At 33.6% G+C, this 22,334-nt stretch overlaps 1 protein-coding gene across 4 annotated transcripts in view; it reads right to left on the reverse strand.

The window, feature by feature from the left end:
* The window catches only part of LOC112044681 (acetylcholine receptor subunit beta-like 2), a 78,194-nt gene that overhangs the window by 48,715 nt on the left and 7,145 nt on the right, over positions 1–22,334 (reverse strand). Inside the window, exons 2-8 of one of the 4 annotated variants that reach the window (XM_052886455.1) lie at positions 20,869–20,976; positions 15,988–16,181; positions 15,340–15,468; positions 14,418–14,579; positions 14,168–14,324; positions 13,549–13,676; positions 11,705–11,880 (exon numbers count right to left, since the gene is read on the reverse strand). In XM_052886455.1, coding sequence (XP_052742415.1) covers positions 11,705–11,880; positions 13,549–13,676; positions 14,168–14,324; positions 14,418–14,579; positions 15,340–15,468; positions 15,988–16,181; positions 20,869–20,976 — 1,054 coding nt within the window. Of the gene's footprint in view, positions 1–11,493; positions 11,670–11,700; positions 11,881–13,548; positions 13,677–14,167; positions 14,325–14,417; positions 14,580–15,339; positions 15,469–15,987; positions 16,182–17,214; positions 17,349–20,868; positions 20,977–22,334 lie in introns of those variants that run through there. The other 3 variants (XM_024080601.2, XM_024080600.2, XM_052886454.1) reach the window with 3 other exon arrangements.

A 22,334-nucleotide genomic window follows, 5' to 3' on the forward strand; every position in this document is an offset into this window, starting at 1 on the left:
GAGCCAACTGTACAATGAGCCTCGATTTATGACGCACGCCTTTACACATACTAGACCATCTATTTTATTTTGCAATTTTGCAGTCCCCGATGACAAAGTGCCATTTCCACGTATAATGTTGTGTTATTTGGCTATCGTCGCATGATCGGGAAGAAATCGTTCAATCATCCCGGTACGTTCACAATAAGTACGTTATTTATATAGACTGCGCAATGATAGTCAAGTTATTTACATAATATCTCGAACGACGTTTTCTTTGTAGGGTTCCGTATTCAACAGAAAACCGATATAGTTTCGCGATCTCCGCCTGCGGTTTTTTTTTAATATTTGCCATATCTTTTAAAATATATTAACCAACTTTCCCATTCCCCTTAGTTTTTCCCGTGGTTCTTTCAGAAACGGCTTTAATTAATACGTCATCGCCTTCAAAGTGATCAGCAGGGTAGCACATACATGGTTATTTTTCGCTTTTTAGTTTATTTTTTGTGATTTTGAAGTCGGTTGAACTTTTTTGTTAAAAATATTTTTGACCAAGCTACTTCACAACCAGGCTCTTCTCTTCATATTGGTTAAGAGGATACAGACATAAACAAATATCAATATTCATTTATGTCAATTATTAACTATTGAATATTGATATAAAACTTAGGCTAGGCATGAGCCAAGGCGGTATATTACATTGTGGGTATGAACTCTTTCTTGTGAAAGTTAATAAAATTAATATTTTCGTGCGTCAATTCTCGTCATTAGAGGAAAGTTAGGGAAGGGAGAAAAGAGGTAGATACAATAATGATCAATAATATTTTACTCAAATGTTTTCCTAAACTTAAGGTTGCCTAGAATAGATCGCTATGAAGCGATAAGTACCTACGCCTTTTTGTATCACACTTCCTATTTTCTTATTTGTTTGTATCCTTGTTTTGTGGTGTACAAAAAAAAGTATATAAAAAAATAATGCCTTTAGATTAGGCTACAATCTGCCTTTTATATCTGTGATGCAATATATCTGTTTATATATATTATATGTATATATATATATATATGTCATATTAATTATTGTATGTTGGCATTTATCTTTATGTTATTATCATTTTATTTATACGCTCTTATCAAGGTTTTTTGTTTTTTGGTTTTTTATTTTGTGTTTTATTATATGAATTTTTATTTTGAATTTAACGTAACGTCATCCGGGTCTCAGCTGAAAATCAGCGCTGCGCATTGCTTTCCAGCGATGAACGGCTAATGCTGAGCTGTAAACCCTTTCTGTTTGGTGTCACAGACAGTCATGTAATATCTAAGATAGGATGTACTGTTTGTGACACTAAAAAGTGAATAAACTTATTTTCTTTCTTTCTTTCTTTCATTAAAAACACGTTCGAACAAAGCCGGCTTCAAAAAAATCTCTAACAATGTTTTGCCATAACATAAAATTGAGATACCGCCAAATATCAGGAAATTATTAATTACACTCTCGATCAAGTCATCAATATTCTCTATCACCCCCACTACCTTTAAACGGCTCAACCGATTTTCATCAAACATGTCTAAGAACACTCGCCCATAAGTCACCTTTAATACAAAAAAATTGAAATCGCTTCATCCGTTCTATGCTTCTATGCTGAGAAACTCTGCTGAGGTCGTTGAGCAAAGCAAAGTAAAGTATACCTACTTGTAATAAACAAAGTAACCTCTGTCTCATATTAGTAGAACACTCCAGTTCAGTTAAAAGTTATTTAAATATTTATTTAGATCGTTTCATTAACTTCCCCACTTATAATATTGCTGTGATTGCTTCACGCCGAGTCAATTTTAATTTTAAATAAATAGTCATCACGTAATTCCGTAACACAGACAGAGTTGGCAATTTGTTTTGCGTTTAATTAAGCTTTGTATTTATTGCTTTTTAACTTAATTTGATGGAAACTGTCACGCTTTTAATTATGTTGAGCTTAATTGCAATATTGGAAGGGTGGCTACAGACCACGTACAAGTAGGAAAGGCTTTAGGTACGGACAAGGAAATGGAGGGAGCTTAGGAAGCTTAACACAAATGAACTCAACTATCAGAGGATATTAGGACAAGAGCTTGCGGTAGGGTGACCTCATTTTATGTAAGCTTAAAAGGAGAAGCCCGAAATTGAGTGGGCTCAATTTCGGGCTTCTCCCTTCTCCCTTCTCCTCAGAAAGATACAGAAATAAAAAATGTACTGAGATTCATGTATTTTTTACACTATTTAAATCTTGGACGAAATAATATTGGCCATCAGGGAAAATAAGCTGATTTCATTATTTTCCAACTCCCAGCTTTAGAAATGCTAGTTTCACTGAATGCCGTCGGTTGTCAGTTGTTTTTAAAAATGCACGCTGTTTTTAAATGTGAACGTCAATGTCATCGGATACATTTGACAGTAAATTCATTCTATGTAATCTTTATCAAACTGACAGTGATTTTGAAAAAAAGCGCGGGAACGTTTGAACTAAGTGGGCGCATCTTTTTAAATAATTTTCTGATAAATTGTTTTAAAGTATTTATTAGACCAAATTTTAAGTTTCGGGAGCCCCTTATCATGGGGGGCTCCAGGTTTAAGAGAAAAAAAGAGGCTTCGCCTTCTCCAAGTGGCGGTTCAAGTGACTGTGAAATGGAGCAGGAAAAATTTACTCCCTTCAAATCCAGCAATTATATACGTAAATACTTCGAAAATACACGCAACAATGAATATATTGTATTTTTAACCAGCAATAATTCCGAAAACCCCATAGGAGAAAAAGAAAAACTAAATATTTCGTCTGGAATCAGACAGTATTGTGTTAACGGTGTGAAATATCTAAAAACAATAAATAAATTTAAAGTAGGTATAGTATTTGATATTGCAAATAATGCCAATGTATTTATACAAAATGAAAAATTCCACAAACATCTGAACTTAAATCCTAGTATCCCGGCATCTGCTACCGAGGTCACAGGTGTACTAAGGGGAGTTCCTCTTACACTTTCTAATAAGGAAATATTTAATCTACTAGCTAGTACATGCAACATAATTCAAGTAAGAAGATTAATGTCAAGAGTTAAGTCATCAGAACAATATACATTTCAGCCTACAGGGACGGTAGCAATCACTTTTGCGGCCACCCAGCTACCAGATTACGTTCATTTGGATTCTTGGAGGCACGAGGTAAGTCCTTATATACCTCCTGTTAAGCAATGCCTTAAATGTCTAAGATTTGACCATATTGCAAAGTATTGTAAAAATGCAGTAAAATGCAGTATTTGCACAGAAAATCACAATTTCAAGGACTGTACTATCGATAAAACCAATGCTAAATGTAGCAATTGTGGAGGCAACCACATAGCAGTCTCCGCAGAGTGTCCCATTAAAAAGAATAAAATTAACGAAAATAAAATAAAGGCGAGAGCTGTTAAGTACTCAGATTTACTCAATGAAAAGTCATTTCCACCCTTACATAATGATCCAAATAAGCAATTACAAAATGCTTTCAAGTCTGACACCTTTTTAAATTTATTAGTAGAATCAATCATTAAAATCATAGCAACAAAAACAGATAATAATCCAATTAGTACAAATAATATAAAAAACATTCTCCTTGAAACATTCAGTAAAAAGCCATCTTCCAAAAAATAATGGATTATATTAACATAGTTCAGTGGAATGCTCAGAGTTTGCTATGTAATCAACATATTTTAACACAATTTTTATATGAACATGACATTCACATTGCCTTAATATGTGAAACATGGCTTAAGCCAGAAAAAAAATTGAATATCAGGGGCTACAATATTGAAAGAAAAGATATAGGCAGCAAACATAATGGTGTCGCAATCATTATACACAAAAGTATATCATACACAAATATAAACACTTATTGTGACAATGATCATCAAAATATATGCATAGGAATTAAGATTTATGATAAAGAAATAAGTATTATTAGTTTTTATAGCCCACCTAGTGCTAATTTTAACAGAAGTATTTTAGATTCATTAATTAAAAATATTCCAAAGCCTCTCATACTTGGTGGCGATTTTAATGCTAATCACACAGTTTGGGGAAGTTATGATATTAACAGTAGAGGTAGAAATCTTCTTGAGGTCATTGATGATAACAATTTAGTCTTATTAAATAACGGGGAGCTGACAACTATTGGCTCGCTATCTTGGCGCCCTAATGTTTTAGATATATCTCTTGTTTCTCCATCTCTTGCTTTGAATTGTAATTGGTCTGTTCATGATGACCCTCTTGGATCATATCATTTGCCTGTAATTTTAAATGTACTAGTACGACAGAATGATATTGAAGATATAAGAGGAGGTCACAATTTACCAAAATTCCCCAACTATAAAACTATAAATTGGGATATTTTTAATAAAGAAATGCAAGACATGATTTCAGGTTTTATTTTGGAGGAAAATTCGCCATTGGATACATATATGAAATTTATTAACTTAATTCATAAAGTTGTGCAAAAATCTACCCCAAAAAAAAAATACATAAAAAATACCCAAATAATTTTAAAAAAAAGTTGTGTCTTCCATGGTGGAATAACAAATGTACCAACGCTGTTCAAAACTGTAAGCAGGCATACATACAATTTAAACATGATCCAACACAAGAAAATTACTTAAGTTTTAAAAAATTACAAGCTTTAAAAAAACTAACTTTAAAGAGGGAAAGAGAAGCTAGTTGGCATGAGTTATGTCAATCTTTTAATCGCACCACTCCTTTAACAACAATTTGGACATTTATGAAAAAATTTAATAAAACATATTCTTATAAAAAAAAATTTAACAACAATGACAGAGAGTGGGTTTTAAATTTTTTAAATAAATATACTCCTGACTATGTAAATATAAATAGATTAAACTTTGTTGACAATTCTATTAATCCTACCAACAGCTTTCTCTTAAACCCATTCACAGTTACAGAGTTAAAAACAGCAATACATTACAGAAGAGACACAGCATTTGGTTTAGATGGTATTCCATATATTTTATTAAAAAAATTGGATGATAATGTATTGAGAATCTTGTGTCACATTTTTAATAACTTATGGACAAACAATCTCATTCCTGAAGATTGGAAAGTTGACTGTTTGATACCAATATTAAAACCTCACAAAAAAGAATTTCACGAAGACTCTTACCGTCCAATAACTTTAACGTCTTGTGTTGGTAAAATATTTGAACAGCTTTTAAAACAACGTCTTGAATACTACATCGAAACAAACTCTATCTTGCCTGAAAACCAATTTGGTTTTAGAAAAGGAAAATCTGCTCAAGAAAGTATCAGCTTATTACAACTTGATATTCAGAAATCAATAGCCCAAAAAAAACTTATGGTCTCTGTATTTCTTGATATAGAGGGAGCATTTAATAATGTAAATTTGGATATACTGTGTAATGAACTTTCCAGCATTGGATTACCTAAAAAATTGATTAATTGGATATTTAGCTTCTTGTATGAGAGGAAAGTATTTGTTAAATGGAATAACAGTTTGTATGGTCCTCAATATTCTTCTAAAGGCGTATGTCAAGGAGGAATATTGAGTCCTTTGTTATTTATACTTTACATACATAGAATAAATGTAAATTTAGATCCTTACATCAACAATCTACAGTTTGCAGACGACTTAGTAATTTATTCAACTGGAAATTCCATAGACCAAATAACAAACAGAATCAATCTGAGTTTACTCAAATTGCAAAAATATTTTAACTACTTAGATATAAATATCAATTCAGAAAAATCCAAAGTAGTTACTTTTGGAAAAAGAACCCTCCCTTTAGCACACATTTATTACAATAATACTTGCATAATGGCAGCATTGGAAGTGAAGTTCCTGGGTATATTACTAACTAGTAATATGTCATGGAACAAATATGTTGATTGCATAGTAGTCAAGGCTTCTAGAGCTTTGAACATTTTGAAATCACTGACCAAAACATATTGGGGAGCTGATCCTAAAATTTTACTTTTACTTTATAAGTCATTAATCCGTAGTCACTTTGAATATGGTTATTTATGTTATGCTTTCAATAAAAACTTATTAAAAAAGCTTGAAGTCATTCAAAACTCAAGTTTACGCCTTATTACAGGAGCCTTCAAAACAACTCCAATTAATATTTTGCAAATAGAATGCAATATTCCTCCTCTATGTGCTAGATTTAATTATTTAAAAAATAAATTTTTGTTAAAAATATACTCATTAAAATCCAATAATTTGTTAAAGAATCTTAAAAGGGCCGAATCAATAATATTGAACACAAATTCCTCATTCTTGCTCCATGGTTTATCTGAGTATTTACAGTTCCTCGAAACCTTTAATATTCACAGAACAGAAACTAACTGGCCATGCTTTGATGGAACTTATGATTCCAAATTTTTTAATATTAATATAGAAATAGATAGTTCTGTTACTTCAAGAGAGACATTCTATGATAAGATTTCAAATTGGCCAAATCACAGAATTATATATACAGATGCATCAAAGAATGATAACAATACTTCAATAGCAATTTATGATAGCAAGTCAAAGATTGGCTCTGGTGAGCAAATTGATCACAGTACAAGCATTTTTTCAGCTGAAGCACTTGCAATTCTGTCAGCATTACAATACATTGGAAATCATAAAGACTACACTTCATATTGGACGATTGCAAGCGATAGTATGAGTGTTCTTAAGGCTCTAGTCAGTTGCAGGCTTTATGCTAAAAGTAATTATATATTATATGAAATTAGGAATAAAATTCATCAGCTTTATTTAAATGGAATTTGTATAATTTTGGTTTGGGTTCCTGGACACACAGGAGTGAGAGGCAATGAAAATGCTGATTTCTTAGCAAAAACCATATCAAATTACAACATACAAAACTGTCAAACTAACAAAAGTTGCGCTGCCGTCCCATATACAGATATTCATAACAATTTAAAAAATAGATTTGTAAATGAATGGCAAGAGATAAGGAACTCCCCTGAACATGTAAATAAAGGATTGTGGTATAACTTCAAAGATAATATAAATAAAAAGCCGTGGTTTTGTAAAGATACAATTTATAAGAACAGAAAATACTATACAATAATTTGCAGGTTAAGATTTGGACATTGCCGCATTAATTCACACTTATATCGATTAAAATTAATTGATTCATCATCATGTAACTTCTGCAATTGCAATGAATCTCAGACACTAGATCACATATTCTTCTCTTGTGCATCATTCGGCATACAGCAAAGATTACAATGTATTATTGGAAATAGATAGGCAACTCTAACTTTTTTCGGAACGCTTGTGATAGCGCCATCTAGTGTCTAGCTACGGAATTTTTAGTATAGTATCCATTATGTTATAAAAATAATAATGCATATTTTTTGTAAAGGAGAGATTTTTGATTTTGTAATAGTTGAAGAAACCAATTGAGAAAAACAAAAAAAAAAGACAAAAAGTTTTCTTTGTTACCCCCAGGCTCGAACTCAGGATTATTAGTTCGTACCTTTGTCATGCACCACTAGGCCAAATAACTATATGAAACATCGTTGAAATTAATGTACGGTTACTGTCTTTCTTTAATAATCCTTTTGCTTCAGAAATACAAACACATTCTTCCTATTACGCGTCAAAATTAAAAGGATAAATAATTCTTTTTTTTTTGGTTTTTTTTCCATACTTACAGGGTTTGAATCTCTAAAAACATTATAATACATACACACCATAAGTAATTGAATTTACTATCCTGGAATCTTAAATCTAGGATGTAGATGGCGCTGCTTCATAAAGATTTCACGTTCTTCTAAGTTGCCATGGCATGGCATACAGCGCCTAATGCTGATTGATCACTTAATCAGTATTTACAAAAAGATAGAAGACTTGCCGCGCTCATTGCAAGATTTGTTAAAAAATCCTCTAAATTATAAATACTTATATCACTTTATTATTAACACAGTTCAAGAAATTTGAATTTAATTTTGATCACGGATTTACGATTTACTATTTAGAGTTAGACTTTGACATTGACATCACGGAAATACCTACCAAATATGAGAAAATAATGGGCCAATCCCAAAGATATAATACATCACAGATAAGACTCTAAAGATAAAAATATGACATTACAAGATTGGATTGGACCAATCGGAAATCGGAAAGTTTATACTTATTAATACAATCAGATGAATCTTCAAAGATTAATATTTATAGAAGAAAATCTATAACATAACACACGATAGACAAGGCTATGCCTAATAAAATACAAACTCAAGAAAGAACTTCATTGACGTCTGAACAGGCTGTATGGTCAACGATCTTTGCCTGTCCCAAAGTTGGGGACAAATAAAAAAAAAAAAAAAAAAATCAAACTGACAGTTTTCCAAATGATTTTTGGCTGGTGGGAGGCCGTGGCTAGTTACAACCCTACCGGCAAAGACGTACCGCCAAGCGATTTAGCGTTCCGGTACGATGTCGTGTAGTTACCGAAAGGTGTGTGGATTTTCACCCTCCTCCTACCAAGTCAGCCCGCTTCCATCTTAGACTGCATCATCACTTACCACCAGGTGAGATTGTAGTCAAGAGCTAACTTGTAAAGAATAAGTTTATAACATAATATGTCAAATTAATGTCAAATCTGTAGAAAAACTGTAATTTTGATACAGATAATGTAACGAATTTGATATCAAACGGATCCGATCAAGTTGTGCAAATGCACATATAACAAGTAATTTAGTTGGTTTATCCAACGCAGATTTTCCTGAAAATGGCCTCGTGAGATTTTCTTATTAAGTTCTAATTTAGTGTAACTATTCAGCTTTGTATCGTTTGAATTTTTTGGGCCCAAGTTTGTATGGAGACTGGATTTCTCCTTTGTGAGCCTATGCTCCTACCATAGCTGATATGAAGACTAGGGTAGCTAAATATGACGTTTAGACCATGGTAGCTTAGCGTAGAAGGTAGCAGGCTTAATATACTTGCACTTAATTAGCACTTCCCTTGCTGGCTAAACTTTTTGAGGTTGACATTGAGAATTTGATGTCCATTTTTTTTTACTGTTGACGCGTGCTCATAAAATCCGATTCCGTTTCAGCCTCCCTAGCTAAGTAAGCCTAGCCTCGCAATGACAGATCTTGATCACGTGACCTGTCGATAGCAAATGTCATTCCCATACATCTTTCTAGTTTTCGAAGCGTTAGCGATCGTAGAAAGAGAATCGACGTGCCACTTGGCTAGAGGGCAGATCCGATCTAGTGGTAGATGTAACCAATCGATTTAGCTTTCCGATGAGTGCCTTCTCTGAATAAGCTTTCATCTTAGACTGCATCGTTCCTTAACATTAAGTAAAATCGCCATCAAAGGTTAAATAAAAAAATAACTGGTTAAATCATCTTATTTGCTACATTTTTCGCTTTCTTTCATTTATTTGTATTGTCGGGTAATTGCTAACACATGATCGACTACTAGCAAAGCGAGCCTGGGCCTCTAGCTATGTGGCACGTCGATTCTTTTTCTACAATCGCAAACGCTTCAAAATTTAAATATTGTATGCAAATGACATTCGTTATAGACAGTTTACGTGATCAAGTTATCGACCGGATCTGTCATTTTCATATATTTTTAGTTTTCAAATCAATATTCCATGACTTCCGGCCAGCTTACAGTCGACAACAGATATTTGAGCAAACAGTGCACTTCATAGATGCATTAATACACTACCTACCCGGAGGAATAATTTTGAACCTATATTTACAAAATATAGGTGGTAAATCGTACCACTGTTACTATTTTACCATCGCACTGCAAGACACCGGATCGGTTTCCCTCCCTATGTCACTGACATCCCTAGAACCTAGATTTTCTTCTTCGTTTCTTATTCGTATGGCTAGGGTATGGATCTCTCCCCCGAGGTCAGTGTTTCCTAATTTCCTACAACGTGGGCATCTTTAAGAAGAGGCATCTTCTAGGTAAGCGAACCACCTTAGGCCACACTACAATTACCATTAGGTGGGATCGTGGTCAAGCGCGAGCTTATTCAATATAAAAAAAATTAAAAATATTGGGACATATACGTATAATGCATACTGTAGTTAAAAGCTCTGTGCACGCCACTAAGGGTAGGGGTACACGACCTCAAGCTAACGTGCGGTTTCGCCAAAACCGTCACCATAAAGTATTTACACCCAAATGTGGGATTGTTTTAACTTTGTGCACGGTGCAATCTAACCGCCATGTTCATTTCTGCTGCTTGTATATTTGTGTCCTGTGATTGTTTATTAGGTAAATTATCTGTTGAACATAATCCGGGGTTCAAACCCCGGACCTCCGACTTGTAAGTCCACCACATACCACTGCGACACGGAGGCCGTCAAAAGTTTCATGTTGTCATAGCATACACCCATTATCATCACCTTTATTAATGTCCCATTTATTGCAGGCCTCTACTTTTTTAAATTCTTATCCTATATTAATAATAAATTCAGAAGCCCTATTTAATGCCTTAATAAAGTAAATAGTGCAGCATATAAAATTAATTGTAAACATGCTATTCAGGGTTGTGCAATAATTTATTTAAAATTGTTTATTCATTCTGCCTGCTTTACTATTTTTTTTAATTAAGAATTTAATTATCTTGTTTTCATCATACTTCATTCAATAACTCCAAAAAGACATTAGCCATTCCATCTTAGATTGAATCATCAATTACTATCAGATGAGATTGTAGTCAAGCCCTAACTTGTAAAGAATAAAAAAAACACAAATCTAACCAAAACCTGTTACGTGGTTATATTTGAGACCGTGACAGTGTATATTAAAATACTTTATACTACTAATTGGCTAAAGTTGACAAGTTTTATATTAATCTGATGTGCATTTTCATTTATTAAAAACCTAATTTAAAAGTGTTGTAAATCAGAGAATGTGAAAACAGCGGGTCAGTGGAGGTAGGGGCTAAATCTACAAAAGGAGTAACTTCCGTATACTGAAACGTTATTTGGCAAAAACTCAAATATTACATACATATAATATATGCTATTGGTCTGAAAACGTGATGACCATAGACATTCAAAAAGCGTTTGAAACTTAGCAGTCCATATTTCTAACATGGACAACTTTGAACTTTGTCTCATGGCGCCTTTTAAAGAACAGGTAATAAAATGCAAAACCTTAATCATCATATTACGTAGGTATCTTGTTATAATATTTTCTACGAGATAATTTAGATCAAAACAAATCTCCATAGTCACCCTCCGTACCTATTTTGCTATGGAAGGAAAATGGGCTGCAAAATTTTAAAATTTACAAAATGACGACATTCTGGTGGTTATTCGTTAGTAAATCCTTAAATTAAAATTAGTTAGAAACTGTACAATTTCTTTAATTTTAAATTCAGTATTCGGAAGTCAAAGAAATTTACTAGAAGAGAGATAGAGACAGAGATTAAAACAGAGTGGGACAGGACAGCAGATCTGCTACCAATGGTTACAACACTTACCTAAAATGCACATTCAGAACGCATACCGTCATCCATACACTTAGCGACACCAAAATCATCGTAAACAGCAAATACTTCCCTAACAGCGGTATGGCTAGAGACGTGGGCGGTATAATTTCAGCCATTAACAGGAAAAACACGGTCAGTGATACCAGAATTGAGATGCTTAACGATATCTACGAGAGAGAAAGAAATATATCATATAGTTTACCTGAAATGGACGTTTACAATGCATACAGTGACCCAAACGCTGAGCGAGACGAGAATCATTGTGAATAGCAGATATTTCCCGAGCAAGGGGATCGCCAAAGACGTTGGCGGGATGATCTCGGCCAGACCAAGGAAGAACACAGTGAGGGACACCAGGATGGAGATGCAGAGCGATATCTAAAGGAGAAAAGTCCTTTTTGAATGACATTGTACAGTTTTAGAATTTAAAGTGAGTGACATTCTTGGTTATAAATAAACACGACAGTACTCACGGCATTAAATGATCAGTGTATAACCGACTAGTTTATTACTCATCTGGCCTATTCACTAATTTTGTTCTATCAACTATAATTAACATCAAATCAATAACAACCGCAATTATTGTATTCCGTAAAGGCTATTATTGCTAACGAAATTCACAATGTCAAACACATTGGTTAGTAGTTTTGATCAGTTAGTAATAAATAAATAGTGAATACGAAATTCTTTTAATTAATAATTACTAACAATAGCTAGTTAGTAAATCCACTAGATTTCTCAAAGTTAGTGAAAAGGCCAGTAGGATTAAGTACTTTTAGCTACTTAACTATTTATCAATACGCACCAGTTTAGATGGCTTTTGATTACAGTTTAAACTAGTCGGTCAGATTTTAATCAAATAAAAGCATGAGTTCAAGCGTTTTTATTTAAAATTTTAACAACGTACAATTTTGATAATAGCATTGTCTTTCCACAAGTACTAAAAAATCTAAAATATCTTCATAAATGTAGATACATTTTATGGCCCTTAATAGCACAATTTGGTTTGAATAACACTTTTATCCAAGACTAAGCAAATAATATAAATACTATTTTTAAATAGACAGTCGTTGAAAACTTTTAAGTATCCATAAGCTATTGTAAATATATTTTACTAAGATAACTTGCACTTAAGTACTAAGATAAGTTAACTTATCTTTTAGCGTTATTAATCGGTAATTGGCATGAAAGTTAGGTACGTACATACAGATAATAAATATTTAATAAATTACGCAAGTAGAAAAATCTATAATTAATTTACTAGGAAATAATATAGAGATAGTTATATATTTAGTAGAAGAGTTATAGTAGTAATAGCTAGTGGAAAGACAACAATAAATGAAAAGCAAAATCATATAAATGATACTAGCACACCCACACAACTAACTAATGAATCAAAAAAGACCATAGCTGGAGCAGGCAAGAGGTTGGACTTACGAACGGATGGAAGGATGGAAATACATGAAATGATTGGTTGTATTTTGTTATAATTAAAAACACCAAATGCATACGTGCAAATCAATTTTGAAATGACTATTGTTTGTATGATAGATCAGATTGGAGTTAAAGTTGCTGAAAACGTTTATGACGATGAACAAATTTTACATTACTAGTAACTAATTTTGAAATAAATCACTCAAATTTCTAAATTGTCTAAAAACTAAGAATGTGAACTATGAACTTTAACGTACGTAGAGTCTGTATGTAGACCTTTCGATTTTATTAATTTCAGAATTGATTTACTAATCTAACACTAATGCGTTAAATATTTTGGATTTCGTCAATCACGTTTAATCTGACTTACTATCGACTAATGACAGGGCTTGATTAATCAACGTATTCAGCATCTTATACCTCTATAAATAAATCAAGATTCAAACGTAAACCGAAAACAAATGTAACAACATTATACCGAGTGTTTAACGACATCAATATTATAAAACCTTTATCACATGACATCACATACACATCTAATATAATTTTTATTGCTGATTCTCGTCTAAATTATAATGCAAATAATAAGCACACAAAATTTTATGACGTTACCTTTTCACCAGAATCGGATGGCAAGTAAAACACGAGCACAGTTAAAAACGTTAATCCAACACAAGGAATAATCAGATTCACTGTGTAAAACAGAGTTTTTCTTCGCATTGTCAATTTAAATGTTATATCTGAAACAAAAATAACTGATGAATTAAATTTAGGCAACAATAAAGAAACTTAGGAAAACAATTTGTCAAGCAGTCAAGCAAAAACTTTTTAGGATATTGGACTGTTAGTTGCAGCTTTTTACTATAATATTGACTTAAATGACTATCGAAACAATATAGGTTGACTCAACAATCCACATGGTGGTTATCTCGTGGGCAAGGTTCAAGAATGAAATTTTCATCATTTAGACACATACTCTCAATTCATTTAATGTGGATTGAAATTTAATCCACAATTTTTTTCAAAGTAAAGTGGTCCTAATCACTACTGTTTAAAGTTTACTTTGAAGATATTTGAGGTTTATATTCTATTCCATGTTTACAAATAGGGCCGATAGAGTGTACTTACAATAAACACAACCAATAATTAAAACAACGAGAAACTTTCTCAGCGAAGTAACTATGCAAATTTATATCAATTTTTAGTTTATTCAAATAAATTAGTATCTTACCAGAAAAAGGTTCAGGGCAGCATGGGTAATATTCCTCATTTCTAGTGGCTGGTACTTCAAGTATATCCCATTCCACAGACAAATAGAACTCACTGAGATCTATTCCAACATGCACAAGACTACTACCAGGCAGTTGGTCCATATGTTTTAGGTCCACCTGTTAATAAAATCGGTTAAATTTGTTTTCCTATTCTCGTTCTATATTATGCTGATAATCTTCATGATACTATCTAATAAGTAATAATGTTACCTGTGCTCCATTATAAGTCCACGAGCCAAATTTCATGAAGCAAGTTTGCTCGTCGAACGGAAAGTATTCTACGTTTATTTCACACGATGATTTGTATATCGCTGGTGGTTTCCAATTCACTTCGCCCGTGTACTTTAATGTTGCTTTTGTCATTAGTGTCACCTGTAATATAATAATTGATATTTTAATTCGCCAGTTTTAAATTAATCTCATCATTTGTTTGTTTGTTTAACTAAAAACTTTCCCTCTCTTTTGTTCCTTTATCTTTTCGTGTCCTTTGCTGATAAATATTTTCTGAGTTATTTCAATTAAAATGCAATTTCGTTTTGAAAAATTTCTTTAATTCAAAATTACCAATTCAGCAATAATGAACAGAGCCCAAGAGGAATTTTACTGTACGCCATGCGCCTTTATACGCCCATTTCTGCCGCCTTTGCGTTCTAGATTGAAGAGTATGTTAACAGATTAATGACGCCCACCCTTCCAGGGCATGGGTTGGCGGCGTCTTTGACGAAACCTTCTAGAGTACCTTGCTAGACGTTATCTGTTGCGATAGTCCGAATAATTAGTATCATCCCTTCTAGAACTATAAAAGAAACGGCAATGTTTGTAGTAATTCCCTTTGTGGCAGAGCTTATTAGGGAAACTACTAAGACGATGCCTATTTCTGAATGTATTTCTGTATATTGTCAGAAAAGTGTAGCTTTGTAGCTGTAATTGCTCTAAAATATGCTACAAATTATGTCTCAGGTAATGTAATGCAGGGAGAACGTCCATTGGTAATGATGATGAATGTAAAACTTGCTCTAAGCATGTCCGAAGTATGCTGTGTAGGCGATGAATTTTCACTGATTATATCAGATGGGACATTTTTGTTCCGGAAACTATTACTAATAAAAATATTGTCAATATTATAACTTACTTCGTAATTTCCGTCCCAATTATTATAAAGGACGATATCAGGTAGCCAAATATGTTCCGAGGGCACATACAGCATTTCAAGTCCACCATAGTCGTCAGGATTCCATTGCAGCTTATAGTCAAACCATTTCTGGAATTACGAACAACACAATTTTTTTAATAATTCTAACAATGACCATATTTTAAAACAAGCATAATAAAGCATAACATAATGATTTTATTAGAATAACGTTTTATTAAAAATCTGAGCAGTTCATATATCTCTCCTGTTAAAAAAAAATATAAAACTAAACATGGAGATTTGAGACGAATATCTTAGCATTCCATGGATACAAGAAATGATTCATGCGTGGCAGAGTGAAATCTCCGAGCAGAGCCCTAAACTTGTAACCAACGGCTAGGGTTAAGAAGCTCCTTTAAAATCAATTAACACTCCCTTCTTCGTTCCTTTGGTTTCCCTGCCCAACCATATTTCATATAGCTTTACCTACTTAACTTACTACAGTTCTAGCGAGGCAAAGGTCTGTAAAGAGATAATGTTGCCATAAAAGAAACAAACGCCTAAATTCGTTTCCTTCGACGGTTTATACACCTTTGTTAAATAAAGTTATCTAGAAATCTAATCAAATATCAATAGCTCTATCTTTACCTGCTCGACCCAAAGGTTGGTTGTCATGACCTGGTTCTTCAGATTGACCTCCATAAGCTGCGACAGCTTCAAGCCCAATCGCACCGTCAGTATGTCGCTCACGTTGGTCACAGGTCGGATCAGTCGGTTGTAGTTGCTGAGGAGGTCATCGTAGAGTCTTTTGACATCTGGATTTGCTTCTAGTAGCTTTACACCTGGAACACGATTTCAGACTTTTGTCTTACAATTACCACAAAACGCAAAGGCAGTATTTGAGACAATAGAAACATCTCGATTTATAACTAGTGGCACGTCGATTCTCTTTCTACGATCGCTAACGTTTCGAAAACTAGAAAAATGTATGGGAATGACAGATCTTGATCACGTTACAACAATATGTTGTTCAAAATTTGTTCGCTTTTGTCTAGAAAATTTATTTTTAAACAAGACAATTTTAGAAGTATCGATTCCTTTTTGTTGGCATAATCAATTAATGTATTTTATGAAAATACGAGAGTACCCTCCGCGGTTTCGCATAGTTTCAATTGTGAATAAAATAACACGTATTGATAATGTAGCTTTCTGTTTTCTTGTCGTCTGAAATTAATTCGATTTTTTAAATATTTTTTTTAGGTGCGTAAATGTAACGAAACAAATGTTCAAAGAAACTAACTGTAAAATGAATAGACATTGAATTTAGATTTTAGAATATCTACTATGTTTCTTAATTGAAATAAAATGTAACAATAGCGACCCTTTTGCTTCATAATAAGCTTAGAAAAAAACAGTACTACCATTTTGGTGAAACTCTATATCTACCCACATTTTTATAACTTATGGCGTTAATACGGTCAACTATTTGGAATTTTGCTATTTCATTTATAATATGACACACCATTCTAATATTGTAATCAAACACAATTTTTAGGTTACCAACTCCAAGAGTTACCAACGAACTTGTATGAAAAGATAAATAAGAAGGGAAGAAGCAAGTACGATAAGCAAGGAACGTAGCTTAGTGGAAGGGTGAAGGTCTATGCCCCTGCGGGAAAGAAGCGTGTTTATAATAATTTATATAAATATCTATGTAAGAATATTTTGGTAAAAAACGCACTTATTTTTAAGTAATTGTGTCACGTAAAGCGCAGATTATCCTTCCATCAACCATCCATATATAAATTTTATCTCATGCATTTTAACATAGTACTACGAATCAGAAAAAATAATTAATTAATTATTATCACTCACCATAACAACTCCTAAATATGCTAAATATCAATCCCACGACACAGGTTAACTTCATTTTGGCGCATTCCTTTCGACAATATTTACGAAGATGCTGTGAGCTGAGATAAAGTGCATAACGCACGCGTAATCAATATACTCTACGCCCGTAGACAACAGCGCTTGCAGTGGGGGAAAGTGGAACTAGAAGTTCCACGTAGCGTCAATAGATGGCACTGTTTTAAAAGCTTGATAATATTCTGTGAATAGTTTTAGTACCTTACATACTAATAAACAATAACAATATGATTCCCATGCTCATGCTCATTTTCTATTACGATTCTCACAATAACGTGTGAACAGTGAAATAAAAATAAACTGCTTAACACAAGGAAGACAGAGCACCACTGCACTTGTATTGTTTTTTTTTTAATAATACCCAAGTATATTATTTAATATCGTGATGCAACATGTTCTAAATTCAAGTTTATTTCTGTAGTTAATTATCAAACTAAATAATAAAGTTTTGCTCGTACCTACTGATTTCCTCCATTTTACCGCCGACGCAAAAATAAGAGTGTTAGAAGTTTGTTGTCAATGTATGTGTGCCTATCATCGTACTCTCAAACGGATGGACCGATTTCGATGCGGTTTATTTCATTCGATAGCCAGTAAGCAAATTATTTTCTTTGATCGATAAGCTAGATCAAAGAAAATAATTTGCTTTGGTACGCATATTTTATTTGGTACACATATTGCAACACCAATTAAACTTTTCTATTATGATGGAAAGAATATCTGGCATAAAAGTCATTATTCTACTGAATTTCACCTTCGGGGGTTTCATGTTTAATTTTAACTTGGTAACAAATATTTTCAAAGCTTCAGCTATTAAAATGAAATTAATATCTACCTATTATCTAGGTATATGGATTACACGGACCTGCAAATGTTGCAGGTTTTACAGATCTATATAGGAATATATCTTAAATTATATTGTACTTAATTGGTATATATTGTATAGGACAATTATAATTTTATACTATAGATCGGTTACGTTCCTACAAAATCACTGTAAAAGTGATCCGAATCTATTCTAATAACATAAAGCTGAAGAGTTTGTTTGTTTGTTTGAACGCGCTAATCTCAGGAACTACTGGTCCGATTTGAAAAATTCTTTCAGTGTTGGCTATAGGCTATATATTATACCCGTATTACTACGGGAACGGGAACCACGCGGGTAAAACCGCGCGGCGTCAGCTAGTAGGTAATAATAGGCTACAACACTGAGCGCACACATGCACATTTTGTTTTTAATTTCATTATACATATATTTATGTATATATAGTTTTTACACTTCGACATTGTACGATATTTAGGTATTATTTGTTTTAATAACGTTCGTTGTTGACCACAACTAACATTGAGTTGACTATAAATTTCCTCTTTTGGGCGCCTCACTTTACATTTGCAAGTAACACATCTAGCAGGATTTAATATCATTGGTGAAGGTAGGTAAATAAAAAACGATGTACAAAATCTTAATTTTAATCAAAACCACAACTTAAGCTAAACATAAAAATAAAAAATTACACTAATAAGATCATGTTTCGTCGTTTTCAAATAGGTAATTGATTACCAAATTATAATTTCCAAAAGTTTAATTCAGTAAATACACTACAGCTTTCCTAACAACACAATCGATGTTGCATAGGTTTATTTTTAAACTAGCTAATGTTTTAAAGAGGAAAGCTTTGATTGTTTGTTTGCATTGCATATGCTCTGAAACTACTGAACCGAATTCAAAAATTCTTTCACCAATAGAAAGCTACATTATCAGCGAGTAACATAGGCTATATTTTATCACTGAAACGGAGAGTATGCGGGTTAAACCGCGACTGCTAGTAAATAAAGACAAAGATCGATGACTATACAGCGTATTCTGTCGTATCTAGTGATTTAAACCTTTGGATATAACATTCAAAATGCAAAAGTACGTAAAATACACTTATTTTAATTAAAATACCTATGACTATATCTAATTCTGAACCACACTCCAGGTAATGTTTGCACATGGCGATATACTAACTAATAAATAATGCTTAAATTAGCAATTATTATAGTTGATTCCAGACGGCTGAACGCTTCTTTAACGTCCGTTATGAAAACTCTCGTGAGAATGAGGGCTAAAGGTAGACCGAAGACATTTTGCATTTAACATGTGAGACGCATATGGGCCGAAGTTTAGACAGCTCTGTTTAAGACCATTGAAGAATCGAAAGCAGAAGGAATACACTAGTCACGAATACTTTACAAGAGTTTTACATTTATGCTACATAGATTCAATGCCGTAACTTCCTGGGTTACGCCAACCAAACTAACTATTTAGATTGGCAGGACTAACAAAATTCCACAATTCTCTGACTAGACATGCCCCCGGCCCTAGAGGCCGAAAGCTCAGAAGTAATCTAACAATCAAATAATATAATAGTTTAAAAAACTAAAAAACACGCTTTTAGCATGCACTAATTTTCTAATTCCTGACAGCAAGCCCTTTCATTTGATATCCATATCATGGAGGTCAATCAGCCAATCCGCCATCTTGGGGAGGCCGACATATTGGATTTGTAATGACGTTTCTAAATTAGTCATTTGTATTGTCATCAGAACTCAGAGCAAAATTTCATCCTAATCGAAAACCGGGAAGTGGATCAAATTAAGATTCCGAGATTTTCTTACATACATAGTTATAACTGAAGCTAGTATAAGCGTGTTAAAAACCAAATCACTATTATTCTGGGGCCTCATCTGACTAATATGTCACGGGCTCCACGTATGGTATAGTGTATGATTAAGCTACTGCATTTTTTGTAAATATCGCCATGTGCAAAGATCCTAAAAAAAATATTTTTCATCTGTTATAGTCGTCCACTCTGATTTTCTTAAACGTTTTGCCGTTGTACAAGTATTCATACTGAGGTTCCGCTGTAACAAATGACATAATAATTTAAAAATATCCACTTAACTTACTACACTATACTATTTGTTTTTATTATCTATCTAAATCAATTTTTTTTCTATCATTAAAAAGTTTTGTAAATTTTCAATAAAATTTTGAATGGTGTAAAATTTCATATTGATGGAAGAGCGATGGAAGTTGCGACACGATTCATGCTTTTCAACTTCCATTTTATTAATTTTCTTGATTTACACAAAGTATATACTTATAATACATGTAAACTTAGTAGTAACTTACTAGTAATAAGTCTATTGTTTTATTTTTATAATGTGTATTTTCCTTTATAAATAAAGATAATGAATGGATCTGGCGCAATTGGAATGCCTTGGTATACACGTACAACCTAGAGTTGTACTCGAACTCGGTTCGAATCCCGTCCAGAGCATGCACATCCAACTTTTCAGTTTAGTACAGTTTAAGAAATTAAATACCACGTGTCTCAAACGGTGAAGGAAAAACTTCGTGAGGAGACATGCATACCAGAGAAAGTTCTTAATTCTCTGCGTGTGTGAAGTCTGCCAATCTGCATTGAGCCAGGGTGGTGGACTATTGACCTAACCCTTCTCATTCTGAGAGGAGACTCGAGCAGTAGGCCGAATATGGGTTAAGACATGGCAGACTATACACTATACATCTATCTTCAAATATTTTAAAATTACCTTGGAGAGGAGGATATTTCGGCAGCGGCCACAAACTGAACGGATACGCATAAGCCTTCGGCACCCTTCGTATCACTATCGATCTCTCCTGCGCCATGTTCTGTAAATCTGTAACAATTAACAAAATATTAGATTATATAATGATTAATTTATTTTGCTATCATCCGCGAAAAGCCGACGAACCCACGCGACAACGTCACCCAAGTCCGAGAAAATACTTTTGCAATTGCACGTTGTAGAGTTAACATCTCCTGAGGATGCTCCGTTTTCGGGAAACGTACGTAGAGAGTATTTTGTCGGACCTGGGTGACGTTGTCACATGGATTCGTCGACTTTTCGCGGATAATAGTAAAATAAATAAACCAAAGCAAAGTAACGCCTGCGTCTATCCAATATTTAAAATATTAGATTTTATAGTTTGGCAAGTTCGTTGATGACACTCCAACGATATGCGGGCGACGGGGGGAAAGACTGCGGGTATGAAATCGAGCATGCGGGAATGTGAGGTGCATCAGTCGTGGGTTTTTCATTCATCGTTACACGCTCCCCGGCCCGCACGGACCATCGCGAGTGTTACGAACGAATTTTCTAAGCTATAATCAATAAAAAAATTAATGTTTTATGTTTAATGTGTATTTAACGAACACACGTCTATCACTTTTATCCATAATGGTACCTACACAGACAAACCTGTAATCACAGATGAAATTAAATCTTCTATCGGGCTAGCTTATTTTATTTTTTATTTTATTTATTTATTATTCTATAAAGAACACATTTCAATTAAGTCTAACCATAGTGCAACACAAACCACAGTTGGTTTTACTGTGCACTGGTTATTATTACATAATACAATATTTAAGAAGGAGTAGGATAAAAATCCACACCCCTTTCGGTTTCTACAAGACATCGTACTGGAACGCTACATCGCTTGACGGTACGTCTTTGCCTATATGATATATATATATGGTAACTAGCCACGGACGAAGCCTCCTACCAGCATAACCTGGATCAATTAAGAAAACCTCACTCGGACCAGCCGGGCATACCACTGCGCTACGCAGGCCGTCAACAAATACCAAAAAAATCCAATTAAACCGTTACGTTTTCCATGTTCTGTGACGCATACCCCAGTTAAAAACTTTATGCACACCACTTGCCGTAGTACTTCAAAGTGGAGATACAGTAAGCGTCGTCAGTTTCCGTAGCAAACAGAAACTTCCAGTTAAACATTTAAGAATGTATTACGTAACCTACCTGGACAATAATACAATCAGGACAACGTAGGTTGATATCCTATTACATAACGCAAGTACGCGCGAGTTCAACAAACGAATGAGGAAGGGACTGGGCGTCTTCCTGGTACTAAGGAAGATTTGCAATGTCAATGTTATTGTCATTCTATACTTGAGTGTTTACAACCTACTACAAGTTTCGCTCCTGTCACCAATTTAGAAGACCTACGA

Source organism: Bicyclus anynana, chromosome 17 (assembly GCF_947172395.1).
Source record: "Bicyclus anynana chromosome 17, ilBicAnyn1.1, whole genome shotgun sequence".
NCBI classification, from domain to species: domain Eukaryota; kingdom Metazoa; phylum Arthropoda; class Insecta; order Lepidoptera; family Nymphalidae; genus Bicyclus; species Bicyclus anynana.